The sequence below is a fragment of the Staurois parvus genome, unplaced genomic scaffold (genome assembly GCF_062004578.1).
Source record: "Staurois parvus isolate SC_StPar_1 unplaced genomic scaffold, SC_StPar_1.0 ptg000357l, whole genome shotgun sequence".
Classification (NCBI taxonomy): Eukaryota; Metazoa; Chordata; class Amphibia; order Anura; family Ranidae; genus Staurois; species Staurois parvus.
The window spans coordinates 2,354,436-2,371,518 of record NW_028318153.1 but is presented as its reverse complement, the minus strand read 5'-3'; the positions used below and the strand labels follow the sequence as shown (position 1 = coordinate 2,371,518).

The window sequence follows — 17,083 nt, the reverse complement described above, 5'->3', positions numbered from 1 at the left end:
ATACAATGTTTCAACCGCTGTATGGAGTGAATGTCCCAGAACTGTCATAAATAGTCTATTTCTGACAGTTCTGGGACATTCACTCCATACAGCTGTTTCAACTGCTGTATGGAGGGAATGTCATAGAACTGTCAGAAATAGACTATTAATGACAGTTCTGGGACTGTCCTTCCATACAGCGGTTGAAACATTGTATCTATTTGTTTCCATAAATGGATCCATTTATGGAAACAAATAGATACAATGTTTCAACCGCTCTATGGAAGGACAGTCCCAGAACTGTCATTAATAGTCTATTTCTGACAGTTCTATGACATTCCCTCCATACAGCGGTTGAAACAGCTGTATGGAGTGAATGTCCCAGAACTGTCAGAAATAGACTATTTCTGACAGTTCTGGGACTGTCCTTCCATACAGCGGTTGAAACATTGTATGTATTTGTTTCCATAAATGGATCCATTTATGGAAACAAATACATACAATGTTTCAACCGCTGTATGGAAGGACAGTCCCAGAACTGTCATTAATAGTCTATTTCTGACAGTTCCATGACATTCCCTCCATACAGCGGTTGAAACAGCTGTATGGAGTGATTGTCCCAGAACTGTCAGAAATAGTCTATTTCTGACAGTTCTGGGACATTCACTCCATACAGCTGTTTCAACCGCTGTATGGAGGGAATGTCATGGAACTGTCAGAAATAGACTATTAATAGTCTATTTCTGACAGTTCTATGACATTCCCTCCATACAGCGGTTGAAACAGCTGTATGGAGTGAATGTCCCAGAACTGTCGGAAATAGACTATTTATGACAGTTCTGGGACTGTCCTTCCATACAGCGGTTGAAACATTGTATCTATTTTTTTCCATAAATGACATTCTGCAAATACACTTAGAGGAGCGCTGCAGATACACTTTTTGCCGGCTTGGAATTAATCTTATTTTCATCCTACTTCTTCTTCTTCATCCTCATCCTCATAAGAAGAAAAAGAAGAAGTAGGATGAAAATAAGAATAATTCCAAGCCGGCAAAAAGTGTATCTGCAGCGCTCCTCTAAGTGTATCTGCAGAATGTCATTTATGGAAAAAAATAGATACAATGTTTCAACCGCTGTATGGAGTGAATGTCCCAGAACTGTCATAAATAGTCTATTTCTGACAGTTCTGGGACATTCACTCCATACAGCTGTTTCAACCGCTGTATGGAGGGAATGTCATAGAACTGTCAGAAATAGACTATTTATGACAGTTCTGGGACTGTCCTTCCATAAAGCGGTTGAAACATTGTATGTATTTGTTTCCATAAATGGATCCATTTATGGAAACAAATACATACAATGTTTCAACCGCTGTATGGAAGGACAGTCCCAGAACTGTCATTAATAGTCTATTTCTGACAGTTCCATGACATTCCCTCCATACAGCGGTTTCCGGCAAAAAGTGTATGTGCAGAGTTCCTCTATTCTGCAGATACACTTAGAGGAGCTCTGCAGATACACTTAGAGGAGCTCTGCACATACACTTTTTGCCGGCTTGGAATTATTCTTATTTTCATCCTACTTCTTCTTCTTCTTCTTCTTCATCCTCATCCTCATCCTCTTCTTCTTCTTCTGAGGATGAGGATGAGGATGAAGAAGAAGAAGAAGAAGAAGTAGGATGAAAATAAAATTAATTCCAAGCCGGCAAAAAGTGTATGTGCAGAGCTCCTCTAAGTGTATCTGCAGAATAGAGGAACTCTGCACATACACTTTTTGCCGGCTTGCAATTATTCTTATTTTCATCCTACTTCTTCTTCTTCTTCTTCATCCTCTTCTTCTTCTTCTGAGGATGAGGATAATGAAGAAGAAGAAGAAGAAGAAGTAGGATGAAAATAAGATTAATTCCAAACAGGCAAAAAGTGTATGTGCAGAGCTCCTCTAAGTGTATCTGCAGAATAGAGGAACTCTGCACATACACTTTTTGCCGGCTTGGAATTATTCTTATTTCCATCCTACTGCTTCTTCTTCTTCTTCATCCTCATCCTCAGAAGAAGAGGATGAGGATGAGGATGAAGAAGAAGAAGAAGAAGAAGAAGAAGTAGGATGAAAAGAAGAATAATTCCAAGCCGGCAAAAAGTGTATGTGCAGAGTTCCTCTATTTCTGACAGTTCTCTCACAGCTTCTTCACATGTACAGCGGTTGAAACATCTGTATCCTAAATGTAAACTAATAGATACAATGTTTCAACCGCTAAACATGTGTTCCTTCTGTCAGAGAACTGTCAGAAATAGCGGAGCTCACTGCAGGGACACTTTTGCCGGCTGATCGGGAAATGTTCGATTCGTGCACCCGAAGTAGGCAAAATTTCGGTTTCGCCGCGAATCGAATATTTCCTGAAATTCGACTCGAATTCCGGTTCGCCTGGTTCGATTCGCTCATCTCTAGTGGTAACATCGGCCGATTGAACGACCGATTTTTTGTTTGTTTTGTTTTTTAAAAAAACGGCCGGTTTTCGCCCCGTCTATGGCCTGCCTAAGTCTCAGAGATTTTTTCTTTTTACCCTCCTTGAGTCCTACAGGATTTTGTCTCTGTTGTGCACCTCTAATCTTTCCTAAAATGTTATATCTTTTTTTTTTTTTTACCACATCGCTTCTCACACCTGTTCACCCCCTATGGACCTGAGAAATTTTTTCAAATATGCTATGAACTGTTTGTTCAGCAATACGTTTGTCAATACTTAAGATAGATAACAAGGTAATACATATATTGTTCCTTTAACCACCTCAATACCGGGCACTTTCACCCCCTTCCTGCCCAAGACAATTTTCAGCTTTCAGTGCTGTCACGCTTGGAATGACAATCATTTTTTTCCCACACAAATAGAGATTTCTTTTGGTGGTATTTAATCACTGCTGGGTTTTTTATTTTGTGCGCTATAAACGAAAATAGACCAAAAATTTTGAAAACCCCCGCGTCTGTAGGAAAGTTATACAGTCCACAAGCTATGGGATATACAGTTGCAAGAAAAAGTATGTGAACCCCTTGGGATTACGTGGAGTTTTGCATGAATTGGGCATAAAATGTGCTCTTAACGTCATCTAAGTCACAACAATAGAAGAACACAGTCTGCTGAACATAATACTACACAAACATTAGATGTTGCCATGGTTTAATTGCACATAACATGTAAACATTCACAGTGCAGGGAGTAAAAAGTATGTGAACCTTTGGACTTAATAACTGGTTGACCCTCCTTTGGCAGCAATAACCTCAACCAAACGTTTCCTGTAGTTGCAGATCAGACCTGCACAACGATCTGGAATAATTTTGGACCACTCCTCTTCACAAAACTGTTTCAGTGTAGCAATATTCTTGGGATGTCTGGTGTGAATCGCTCTCTTAAGGTCATGCCACAGCATTTCAATCGGGTTGAGGTCAGGACTCTGACTGGGCCACTCCAGAAGGCGTATTCTGTGCTGTTGCAGCCATTGTTTTGTTGAATTACTTGTATGCTTTGGGTCATTGTCCTGTTGCATCACCCATCCTCTGCGGAGCTTCAGTTGGTGGACAGATGGTCGTACGTTTTCCTGCAAAATGTCTTGATAAACTCTGGAATTCATTTTCCCATCAATGACAACAATCCGTCCAGGCCCTGAGGCAGCAAAGCAGCCCCAAACCATGATGCTCCCTCCGCCATGTTTTACAGTGGGGATGAGGTTTTGATGTTGGTGTGCTGTGCCTTTTTTTCTCCACACATAATGTTGTGTGTTCTTCCCAAACAACTCAATCTTGGTTTCATCTGTCCACAGTATATTTTGCCAGTAGTGCTGTGGAACTTCCAGGTGCTCTTTTGTAAACTTCAAACGTGCTGCAATATTCTTTTTGGACAGCAATGGCTTCCTCCGTGGTGTCCTCCCATGTACTCCATTCTTGTTTAATGTTTTCCTTATTGTAGATGTGTCAACAAAAATGTTAGCATGTGCCAGAGATTTCTGTAGGTCTTTAGCTGACACTCTGGGATTCTTCTTTACCTCATGCAGCATTCTGCACTGTGCTCTTGCAGTCATTTTTACAGGACGACCACGCCTAGGGAGAGTAGCAACAGTGCTAAACTTTCTCCATTTGTAGACAATCTGTCTTACCGTGGATACATGAACATCAAGGCTTTTGGAGATACTTTTGTAACCCTTTCCAGCTTCATGCAAGTCAACAATTCTTGATCGTAGGTCTTCTGAGAGCTCTTTTCTGCGAGGCATGGTTCACATCAGACAGTGCTTCTTGAAACCAGTAAACCCAAAACAGGTGTGTGTTTTTTAAGGGCAGGACAGCTGTCAGCAACACATCCAATATCATCACACTGATTGGCGTCAAGGTTGGCTCACTCCTGGCTCCAATTAGCTCTGGGAGAAGTCATTAAGCTAGGGCCTCACATACTTTTTCCTCCCTGCACTGTGAATGTTTACATGTTATGTGCAATTAAACCATGGCAACATCTAATGTTTGTGTAGTATTATGTTCAGCAGACTGTGTTCTTCTATTGTTGTGACTTAGATGACGTTAAGAGCACATTTTATGCCCAATTCATGCAAAACTCCGCGTAATCCCAAGGGGTTCACATACTTTTTCTTGCAACTGTATATACTGTATATATATATGAAAATTGATCAGTCCTGATGTACTGATGGCCTATCTCATTTCTAGAGGCCCCAAAAGGCCAGGACAGTACAAATGCCCCCAAATGTCCACTTTATAGAGGACAGTAGAAGTAGACAGTCTGAGGTATTTAGTAAGAGGCATGGCGAGTTTTTTGAAGTTGTCATTTTTTGGCATAATTTTGTGGAAAATTAAGAAGTTAAAAAAAATTGTTCATGTTTTTTTTTTTTTTTACATACTGTCAGCAATTTACCACAGCGTCATCATATAACTGGTGTGGCAGTGATCAGGGACACTGCCTGGTGACAGTATGTTAACCACTTCAAGTCCGGACACTTTCACCCCCTTCCAGTCCTGGCCAATTTGCAGCTTTCAGCACTATCACACTTTGAGTGACAATTACTCAGTCATGCAACACTGTACCCATATGAAATGTTTAACCTTTTTTGAGACAGATAGAGCTTTTTTTGGTGGTATATGATCACCACTGGTTTTTTGTTTCTTGCTATATAAATGAAAAAATACAGAAAATTTAGCAAATAGATACTTTTTCTTCATATATTTAGGCCAAAATGTATTCTGCTACATTTTTGGGGTTAAAAAAAACCCAAATAATTTATATTATTTAGTCTGTGTGAAAGCATTAGAGTCTACAAACTATGGGATATTTGAAAATTGATCAGTTGAGATCCTATAATGTCAGACGCTGGTATGGCATATGGCAGTGATCAGGACACTGGTATGGGGTATGGTGGTGATCAAGACATTAGCATGGGGTATGGCAATCATCAGGACGCTGGTATGGAAGTAGCCAGGATGCTGTTTTCGGGTATGGCTGTGATCAGGGTGCTGTTATAGGGTATGGCGGTGATCAAAACGCTGGTATGGGGTATGGCAGTGATCAAAACTCTGGTATGAGGTATGGTAGTGATCAGGGTGATGGTATAGGGTATGGTGGTGATCAGGACACTGTTATGGGGTATGGCAGTGATCAAGACACTGCTATGGCATATGGGGTGATCAGGATGCTGGTATGGGGCATTGCGATGATCAGGATGCTGGTATGGTGATGATCAGGATGCTGGTATGGGGTGTAGTGGTGATCAGGGGGCTGGTATGGTGTATGGCGGTGATCTGGGCGCTGGTATGGTGTATGGAGGTGATCATGTGAAGTCGGGACTGTTTTAAGCGTCAGACATAAGCGATCAATGCTAGCCTGATCCATAGAGGGAAAGAATTACTCGACCCAGGGTTCCCAAATTTTGAGAAACCTGGAATGAGAGTCCTTCAAAATCCTAGACATCTCTCCATTGTCCAAACTGTAGGCTTTTTCTGAAGCCTGGGCAATGGTTTTCTTGGCCAATAGAATAAGCAATAAAGCTTGTCGTTTTACTTGTTGCTTCCTTTCACCCCCTTTAACACTGGTGGTCCTATCGGGTCCACCTTTCAGTTTTTCAGGCAGACCTGATCAGACCATCCATAGCTCTCCATGGAGTGGCAGGTGTCAGCGGACATTCAACGGTGTCCAATCCAATCCTGTATGCTAAAAAAAGGTGGATGGGGATCCATTCCCCATCCGTCCAGCAGACAGGCGGTCTGTTTCCATCCAACCACCCCATAGAAAACAGAGGGCTGTGTCTACTCTGCAGCAGGGGAGCGGACACAGACCTGTCATCCGCTTGCTCAGTAGGGATCAGCAGAGAGATCCCCCACTGAGCAAGTGGTTATGCTGACGGGGCCACCCCATCTGAAAGGGACCTTAAATCATCTGCAGATCAAAGTTCATCCCTTTGATCTGCAGATGAATAATAAACAGAAAGATACAAAACTAACAGTATGTTACATTGTATCTTTCTGTATTTGCATCTGAGCATTGTTGTTTATAAATAACACTTTTTTTTTATAGAGATAGATATACAAACATATACATACATATATGGGTAATTGTGAAAGTATGGTAAGTAATAAATAAGCAGCTACTTACCCAGTCCAGTGGCTGAGTTATATTTTACAATCGGGGTGCTCACACTTCCCATATCTGTTGTGCATCTCACTTGAAAGTAAAATGCTGGAAAAAGCACAGATTACTTATTTTATCAGTGGAGACACCTCCATAGCATAGATATATTTTACAGATATATACAGAATATTCAGGCATCTTCCAGAAAACTTCTTGATCAAGGATTGATTTAAAAATTGCCAATCGCCCAGGGAAAGTGCATGAACATTTGTTCCGTATGAATGGGCCAAAAAACGGAATGTTTTTAGACTATTTCCTGTGCTAGTCAAAAGTGAAATAGCCTAATACCATTTTTTGCCCCGTCAAAGAATTCCTGTGAGGCAGCAGGCTTGGGGACACAAAGACATGTGCATGTACATGGTATTGTACATAGAATTGTGAACAGGCACAGGAGTGTACATAGCTGTGCACATAGACTCAGAAGCACATCTAGTCAATGTTGGCAACAGACAACCTATTTAAAGGATGCCTTGGTCCAGTGTCATTGCTGACTGGTCTTCAGCTGTATCTTGTGCCCTGATAGTGTCCTGTAATGTCCTTCCATTACTGACAAAACTTGCCTCTGACCTGATTTTGGATTCTGCTCATACTTCTGCTTACCAATTCCTGACTTTGGCTCTGTCCATGACTCTAATCCTGGTCATGCTCCTGTACCTCGCTTCTGCCCTGCAGTGCTGCTGTTCCTGACCCAATGTTCTGCAGGATCTTCCAAATCTGCCTCACCAGCTCAGGGTTCTTCTTCTGAATGCATCCTCTAGGTTATGGCATAGTCATACAGTATACAGTGTATGAGTCTTTAGTAGGTTCCCAAATCATATGTACACTTAGCTGGTGCAAATATTCTGATATAATACGAATGTGTGTTGCCACAGACAGACGTGTATGTGTATATATATATATATATATATATATATATATATATATATAAAGAATAGAACCTTGCTCAATCGCCTTTGCACCTCAAAGAGCAGCCTAAAAATACGCTGTGTCCAGACTATGGACATATTCATGACAAGCAGTAAAAGAGCTTTAAAACAAGCCACCTCTAACCATTCTAGCTGCTTGTACTGTGAAAGAATATTTCTCAAAAATCCTAGAAGGTTACAACAAAGATTCTAAAGTCAATTTCTAACAGCTTAGACAAATCTTTTGTTAGTTTACAATAAAAGTTGGGCAGGCTGCCAAGATGATGTTTATTTATTTATTACAGGTACTTATATAGCGCCGTCAATTTACACAGCACTTTACATATTTATTGGACATTCACATCAGTCTCTGACCCTCAAGGGGTGTACAATCTAAGGTCCCTATCTCACCTTCATACATACACATACTTGGGCCAATTTAGACAGGATCCAATTAACCTACCAGCATGTCTTTGGAGTGTGGGAGGAAACTGGAGTACCCGGAGGAAACTCACGCAGGCACAGGGAGAATATGCACATTCCAGGCAGGTGGTGCCGTGGTTGGGATTCAAACCAACAACCCTAGTACTGCCAGGAAAAAGTGCTAACCATTTAGCCACTGTGCTGACATTAGCTGTGATTTCAGAGTCTCTTTTGTGAATTTTGAAGATTAATTTAGAAAAGATGTTATCAGCTCACAAGACTTTTGGCAGGATCAACCAGTATTTATTTGTGCACTTATTAGACAGATATAACAAATCACTTTTAATGGTACTGTATATGTAAGAGACCAAAAGGGAACCAGAACTGGGCTTCAGGCTGGGTTCACACTGGTGCAGTGTGGAATTCGCAGCATTTTCTGTGCGAATTCCGCACCGCGAACTGATGACGGTGTGTATGTTAAGCTAACAACCCGAAATTGGACCACAAAATGCGGCACAATGTGTAGTTTCTACTCTAGACTTCATTTTGTAGCTTCTTTAGGTGACCTTGTCATACTCATGACATTATCATTCTGCATGACAAGGAAGCACTCTGTAGAGCATGATTGTTTATTTATTTATTTTATTTATTCTTTATACGTTCCTAACCCCAGAAACCACTAAACAGCTCATCCACTCCCTCATCATATCACGACTCGAATACTGCAACTCCCTCCTCACTTGCCTGACTCGCCGCTGGCTATCCCCGCTTCAGTCGATCCTGAATACGGCTGCCAGACTCATTCACCTTTCCAACCGCTCCATCTCCACCACCCCCCTCTGCCAATCCCTCCACTGGCTTCCGATTGTGCAACGGATCAAATTCAAAATCCTAACACTGACGTACAAAGCTGTCCACCATACTGCACCGAACTACATCACTGACCTAATATCCAAGTACCGCCCAGCACGCACACTCCGCTCCTCACAAGACCTCCTTCTCTCTAGTTCCCTGGTCTCCTCCTCCCATGCCCGCCTCTAGGACTTCTCCAGGGTGTCACCCATCCTCTGGAACTCCCTGCCCCAACCCATCAGATTATCACCTACTCTCCTCTCCTTTAGGCGCACCCTGAAAACCCATCTCTTCAGGGAAGCCTACCCCACCCCCTGCTAACTTGACCGACCTCCTCCACTCTTCCCACCACTCCATCCCCCACAGCTATCTCCTCCTGTACCACTATCCCCTCCCTTCTAGATTGTAAGCTCGAAAGAGCAGGGCCCTCGATCCCCTCATGTTTTGCATTGTATTGGTATTGTTCTGTCACATGTTCTGTCCCCCTTTGTAATGTACAGCGCTGAGCGAACTATTGGCGCTTTATAAATACTGTATAATAATAATAATAATAATATTGGTGGAAATATACCAAAAACTAGATGATAATGACTCAGACTTCAATAAATAAATGCATGTGAAGATTTTTAATTTTGCTGAGTGAATCCTCAGAGATGAAGCAAAAGAATCAGCATGACAGCCTGGAAAATTGCTACTTTGGAAGTAAGTTAGCTCAGTCAGGGTTCACATAATACACTCACTTTTGTCTGAGGTCTTCTGCATGTGGACACTTGTGTCTAATCCGCTGTACAGACGCTCTCCTCTCTCTGTTAGCACAAATTCCTTCAGCTGCCCATGAAGGTGAAAACTAAGCTGCCAGTCCACAAATATTGTTGTGATATTACTCAACACAGAAAAAACATCTTTGTATTCCGGCTCTAAAACATAAAAAAAATTAAGACCGTAATGATTAGTAGTAATTAAAACAGAAAAGAGCCCACTTTCTGATTTAAGGATTATATTCGATGTGTGGAAAGGGTTCTTTACTGTAAGTGCTGTAAAAATGGAGTAGTAGAGTGGAGTAGTTTTCTACAGGAAGCAGTTCTCTCTGACTCAATAGATTGATTTTTTAAAAAGTTCAATGAGTTTCAAAAGGCATAAAATATAAACTGATAATTATTAAAGCAAACGTGTTGCTGTGCAAATGATTTAAAGCAAATCCATACCTGTATAGAAGGCAGGACATACCCTTTAGGCTGCTGGCACCACTAAGAACTGCTGCGATCCTGGAAAATCTTCTGCTGAAATCTTCACTGAAACTGACACTTCCAGGAGTGTCAGTCTCTTGGGACCACCACAGCTCTCATTGGTCCTGCTGCTAACCATACCCCTTACATGATACATAAGTGATTTGGAGGTCTGCAGGAGGAATCATCCTAAAGATTTTTGACTTAATTGAACCTATGGCCAGGCAATGGGCATTCAAGAATTTACTTATCAATAACATGCAGTAAAAGCATAGCTCCCAACTGTCCCTGATTTCAAGGGACTGACCCTGATTTGGAACAAAGTCCCTCTGTCCCTCTTTCCTCCTCATTTGTCCCTCAATTTGGTCTGATCTATATAGTTATATATAAAATGCACTTTTTAATTTTCAAAACGTGTCTCACAGTGCTAAATCTTTCATCCAACTTCTAATTTGCTGCATCTGTAAATTTCAAAAGCCAATATAAAGTCCGAGAAGTGGTAAAAAAACTGATTGTAACTGATTTTTTTCTTTTTTTTGCTTAATTCTCCTTTAAGGGCACATGGCAGGGGTTGTGTCCTGTGCTTACATACTTTTGCTAATAGGTGTCCCTCATTCCCATCTCAAAACGTTGGGTGGTATGGTCAGTATGAGCTCAAAAACAAGTCCTGAATGACTTTGATAACTGTAGCCACTGTGAAGAAAATCATTATTAAAGTTCACAGCAGAAGTGCTAAAGTTGTAAAAGCCCTCTCACAGTAGCACCCCCTGCTCCACCTCCCAGTGCTCAGTGGGTACACTAGAGATTAAACGGCTTTAAGTATGCTTAGTCACTGCTGGGAAGGGTGAATGCATGTAGGCAAAAAACATACAGCCTTTACGACCACTTAAATAGTCACTTACATGTGAGCTCCTACACCAAGTGGTGCAGAGCTTCAGTACTACTATCTCTATATATCCATTCAGTTGTATCCGACCCTTGGCGATTGCATGGACCGTCACTCGTAAGTGACTTTTTCCATGAATTCTAGCAATTATTTTACAGGGTAGGTTGCCAGGTCTTTCCCCAACCCTTACCATGCAGAAAATCCCACATGGCCAGGGATGAAACTAGGACAATTTAGACAGGAGCCAATTAACCTACCAGCATGTCTTTGGAGTGTGGGAGGAAACCGGAGTACCCGGAGGAAACACACGCGAACACAGGGAGAACATGCAAACTCCATGCAGGAGGTGCCATGGTTGGGAATTGAACCCAATTACTGCAAGGCAGAAGTGCTAAGCACTAAGCCACTGTGCCGCTCTTTCAGTACTACTACCCATAACTATATCAGGCAGACTTTTCCACTTAACCTCCGCTATCTACAAGTCCACTGGTTTGGCCTGGCTCAGTATCTCCAGAACATCTGCAGGCAAGGATCTACAACAATATTTGCTGAAGCCCTTATCCTGTGTATAGCTGAGCTAGAAGGGACTGTTTTTGCCTTCTCAACAAAAAAACAAGATTCACTTTAAGTAAATATCAATAAATTATCCATCTTAATTAGTATGACTTGCTTCACTTTCCAAGATAAACAGGGTTGGACAAATTGAGTATTTATGAGGATGGAGCAAAAAGGACTTTATGAAGTAAATAAATTTTTCTTTAAAGTGGTCGTTTTGGCAAGTGAATTATGCAGCCATGTCAGCTGCTAATTTGTCTCCTTTTTTCTGTGGCCATTAGCATGTTTCCTGATTGTTAAAACGACTCCTAAAAAGCAATTTGTGAATAATAATTCATTTTGCTGACTCATCAATCAATACTTCCCAACACTTGTTTATTATGGAGGAGCGGTTCATTCATACTAAATCCAAAAGAAAGCCACTTTGTGCTCATGCCAAGGACATGGTCTTTCATCTCTCATCAACTATAAACACATTAGAGATGGTGACTGCATCAATTCCATGAAGTATCCTAAAGATGCATGACAATCAGAACTACATAGAACAAGTTATTCTTCAGTTTATAATTCTGTCTGCCTAGGGCAGGAATGGAAACCAATTGGTAAACTTCACCATAACTAACCGTTGGACTGGGAAAACCAACTGTTATAAGAAAACAATATTGGCATTTCATGCAACATACACAATTACTAGGCATACTTTAAAGTTGAACTTATCTCCAAAAATGGAGTTTGTTCTTCTCAAACCTCTCCACCCCTCCACAAGTGTAAATGTATATATATAAAAATGGCCAGTAACACAGCTGCAGCAAAGCTTTCATTTGCATATCTGATAAACCATAACTACCAGTCTTGGAAATTCAAGATGAAAGTGCTGATAATAAGAGAAGGTATGTGGAAATGTACAAATAAAGTGAGTCCAGAACACCCTTCAGATGAGTAGACAGAGAAAGATCAGAAAGCTCTGAGCACAATCATATAGAAGGTTGTGGGGGAAATATGAGCTAGGGCTATTGCTTCAGGTATACCATTTTGTATTCAATATGTATGCATTGTGATAAGAGTTAGAGTGATGCTTTAAGTAGATGAAATTATTATGTCTCAAGTAAATGTTATAAGAACTGTCAGCATTATTTTTGAGCTTATATGGAAAATTTTAAATGTTATATGTATGTAACAAGTACAACCACAAAATGTTACAGGAAGAACGCTAGACTGCAGGTGTCTGTAAAAAATATCGTACAAAACATAGATAGATGTTCAGATAAGAGATCTGGGAACACAGCCAAAAATGGCAGGATGTACTGATTGAGGTTAACATTTTAATAGTTTAAGTAAAAGGTGCACCTTGTCTAGTATCTGGGTAGAAGTTAAAGGTACGCTTTACTATTGGATAATTTGAGTTTGTCTTACTATTGGATAATTTGGGTTTGTGGTTTTTGCCTTTATAAGCTGTAATGTACGTAATAAATTTTGCAATCTTCCTGTATCCTACTTGAGTGTTGGTTATGTTGATTGCCCGATCGCGATCGAGCCCATGCCACACCCAGACGCTGCGCAGCACAAAGAGAATATAAGAAATAAGAATATAAGGATTCCAGGAAAGGGGGAATTCCTAACAAAGATGTTCAAATCCTACATATACGCAAGTGTGAAACTGCTAAAGAAATGTGGGAAGGATTACAAAAGGTGTATGAAAGAGCTAATCTCAGAAATGAACTTTAATTGATTAGAAAGCTATACCAAACCAAGCTAATGAAAAGCCAGGATATGCAGATTACATAAGGCACGCCCTATAAATGGTTGAACACCTGAGAGGTATAGGAGAGGAAATAAAAGATTTTCATGTCGAAGCACTATTGCTTAGTTAATTACCAGAAAGTTATGAAATGCTTGTAATAGCAATTGATGCACGTTCAGACGATGAACTCACTTTGCAAAATGTTAAGGGATGAATATAAGCGTAAACCAGAAAGCATTAACAGTGACAGTTCTTCTGCCACAGAGTCTGCTTTAAAGATGAAACATAGGAATTAACAAGAGCAAATGTAACTGTAACAGATTTCATTCACAGAGTACCTTGAATGTAAATGCTTTGGGAAATGGTTAAGTCAATGGGTACTAGATCCACTCAAGCATTTAATATTGTATGGACCATTTTCAACATGAACTTTCTTTTTAGGGAACAGTTACGTCAGTGGGTTTAGTTTTGCTTTAACTGAAACTGTACATCACTTTTACATTGGCAGTGAGTTGTGAGCCACTTACGTTCTTTTAAAGTTGTGCAGTTGATCCATTCAGAGGTGGCACTTCCTTCTGAGTTGTAGCAGGCAACACAGAAACTGTAGGTGGTGAAGGGTTGGAGGTGTGTAACATTGCAGGCTTCTTCCATTCCGGAGTATATAACTTCCACTGGGCCATGTATACACCTATTTCCAACCATACCAGTGGTTGGGGGACAGATCATCTGAAGGTGGACTTCATACCTACCAGCAGTAAATAAACTATTTCAAAATTCAAGGAATATTGTTAAAAACAAGAGAAATAAAACATGGAAAAACTATGATTATGTCTAACCTTTCTTGTAAGTTGAGTTTTCAGGAGTGGGTTATTTGAAGATCCTCCATCAATGACTAGTAAAGTGTTCCTTCAGTGGTCATAGTCCACTAACCAGCACAAACAATAAAATCTAAATGTGTTGGTTTTTGTCCTCCAGTAGCTAGGGTTGTATTTATTCAGCACGTTGCTTCAGACACACCTTAATTATGGCGCATTTGGAACAAGCTCCACCCCCATGTGATTATTTTTGCCAAAACTCTACTAAAATGTGCCACCAGAGGCAGTAAGGAGTCTGCTTTATATGAAGGTTTAGATGAACAAACAAAAGGGAGACTGTTTTTAGTTTTCTGGAACTGTTCTCGGCTTGCTCATACTAGCAGTTGAGGGGAGGTAAAACCCTTCAGTTGAGCTGCGATTTTGCTGTCCCCCAACCACTACCCCAACCTTTAACTGCAGAGGCAGTGGCCAGGGGTGTACACATGCCACAACTGCGATGTTTTGCAGCCACAGAAAGAATTATACCCCCGTCACGTTCAACGGACATAATGCCGCTGAATGCAACCCAAGTGAATGGGCCTCTCTGCAAGTGCTCCACAACAATGTGTGTTGTGGGGCACTAGTGCGGAGATAGAGGGGTTACAACAGGAAATACATTGCCTCCTCATCACGTGTCAAATGGTCTCCTGAGACCGATTTGAACATTGATCACTCTTCAGAGAGTACCGATAATGTGAACGAGCCCTAGAGTCTTCTGAAATCTTTCAACCTACCTTTACCTCCTCCCACTTTAGTTTTCTTGCCAAATTTAGTCAGCATTTTCTAGAGGTGGTTAGAAGAGGGACACATTTTTAACAAATAGTTCATTCTAAGACTTGAGGCTGCCCATTTTGGGCATTAACCCATAGGTGCCTTTATATTATATATATATATAATATTAGCATTCTGATGCAGACTGACACATATGTGATTATGATTTACCAACCATCTTTGAGTGGCATCAATCTCATCGCTGACATTTCATCTTCCAAAGCATGTCACAAGGGAACACGTCTGAGCTTAGTAAACTCTAACTCTAAGCACAAACTCCAGAGCCAGATTTACATATTGGTAGTCTATAGCCACAGAAAATCTGGACTGAAGATGCTTTCCCCACTCCCATATTGCATGAGTGGTTGCCTGAGTGGTAAATCACCCAACTCCAGCACTGAGTTCACCAAACACAGGTGATTCAAACCATGTACTTACTGAAATTATACGCTATAGCAGGCATCTCTAAATGGTGGACCGCAGTCGGGATCAGGACCGAGTGACAGTCCCATCTGGACCACCACAGTCCCGCCACATAGGAGCCTGGTCTCTTGTTCTATTTTACCTGTAGATCTTGCTGCTGCTTTTTTTCTCCAGCTGCCGCGCTATCATCCTTGCAGCAGGGCAGTGAACAGGAGAGGCGCCAGGTCAGAACACCAGCTTGTGAACAAGAAAAGTGTGGCAGCTCTCGCTCCCTATCCAGACCTGACTTGTGTTAGGAAACACTGGAAAACGTTCTGTGAAAGGGAAGGGGGGGTGAGGACACTGCTCAGACTGGGAGGGGGGATGAGGAGAGTTCTCTTAATGGGGGGGGAGACAGTGCTCTGACTGTTGGGGTGAGGACAGTGCTTTGAAGGAGGGGGGGGGGGTTTAGGACAGTGCTCTCTGAATGGGGGGGAGGGGGGGTTATAGACAGTGCTCTGAATGGGGGGTGGGAACAGTAAAAAAGGGGGGGGGAGTGAATGGTGAGTGAGGACAGTGCTCCAAAGTGAGGGTGAATGGGGGAAGTGAGGACAGTGCTTTGAACTGGGGTGAATGGGGGAATGAGGACAGTGTTCTGAACTGGAGGTGAATGGGGGGGGGGGGGTGAGGATAGTGCTCTGAACTGAGGATGAATGGGGGGGGGGGTGAGGACAGTGCTCTGAACTGGGAGTAAATGGGGGGGGGGGGAATAGTGCTCTGAACTGGAGGTGAATGGGGGGGGGGGGTTTGGACAGTGCTCTGAACTGAGGGTGAATGGGGGGGTGAGGATAGTGCTCTGAACTGGGGGTGAATGGGGGGAATGAGGACCGTACTCTGAATTGAAGGTGCACGAGGGAGAGTGAGGACAGTGCTCTGAACTGAAGATGAATGGGGGGTGAGGATAATGCTCTGAACCGGGGGTGAATGGGGGGAATGAGGACAGTACTCTGAATTGAAGGTGAATGGGGCGGGGGAGTGAGGACAGTGCTCTGAATGAGGGGAAGGGAGAGGGGGTGAGGATAGCACTCTGAATAAGGGGGAGGGGGTGTGGATAGCGTTTTGAAAGGTGGGGGTGAGGACAGTACTCTGAATGAGAGAGGGGTGGGGGATAATGCTCTGAAAGGGGAGGGGGGTGAGGACAGTGCTCTGAACTGTGGGTGAATGGGGGGAATGAGGGCAGTGCTCTGAATGAGGGGAAGGGGGAGGGGGTGAGGATAGTACTCTGAACAAGGGTGCTGTGAAGGAGGGGGTGAGGACAGTGATGTGAAGGGGGGGCTGTGGGTGAGGACAGTGCTGTGAAGGAGGGGGTGAGGACAGTGATGTGAAGGGGGGGCTGGGAGTGAGGACAGCGCTGTGAAGGAGGGGGTGAGGACAGTGATGTGCAGGGGGGGCTGGGAGTGAGGACAGTGCTGTGAAGCAGGGGGTTAGGAGAGTGCTATTAGGGGTAATGAGAGGGTTAAGTGGGCCTGGGGATCCCCATGTGAAGGGGGAATTGTGACATAAAGGGGGGGTGACTGTGATGTGAGTGGGGACTGAGGACAAGGATGTAAGAAGAGGAATGCGACATAAATGTGGGAGGGCTGTGGTGTGAAGAATCATCACACATACATGCGACTAGGACATCTGCTGGAAGAAATGTTACTGACCAGACCTCTGTGAATTTTAATTCCATGCCCCTGCACTATATACTTATTGAAAGTACACGACTTCCTTTAAATCTTTTCATATTCTAGCAAACAGTAAATGCTCAGATAGTA

General features: G+C 42.3%; 1 protein-coding gene across 1 annotated transcript in view; it reads right to left on the bottom strand.

Moving 5' to 3' along the window:
- Positions 1-17,083, bottom strand: part of USH2A (usherin) — a 1,035,348-nt gene that overhangs the window by 46,672 nt on the left and 971,593 nt on the right. Inside the window, exons 66-68 of the mRNA XM_089684798.1 lie at positions 13,767-13,984; positions 9,572-9,748; positions 6,616-6,699 (exon numbers count right to left, since the gene is read on the bottom strand). Of these exons, the coding sequence (XP_089540924.1) occupies positions 6,616-6,699; positions 9,572-9,748; positions 13,767-13,984 (479 nt within the window). The remainder of the gene's footprint in view (positions 1-6,615; positions 6,700-9,571; positions 9,749-13,766; positions 13,985-17,083) is intronic.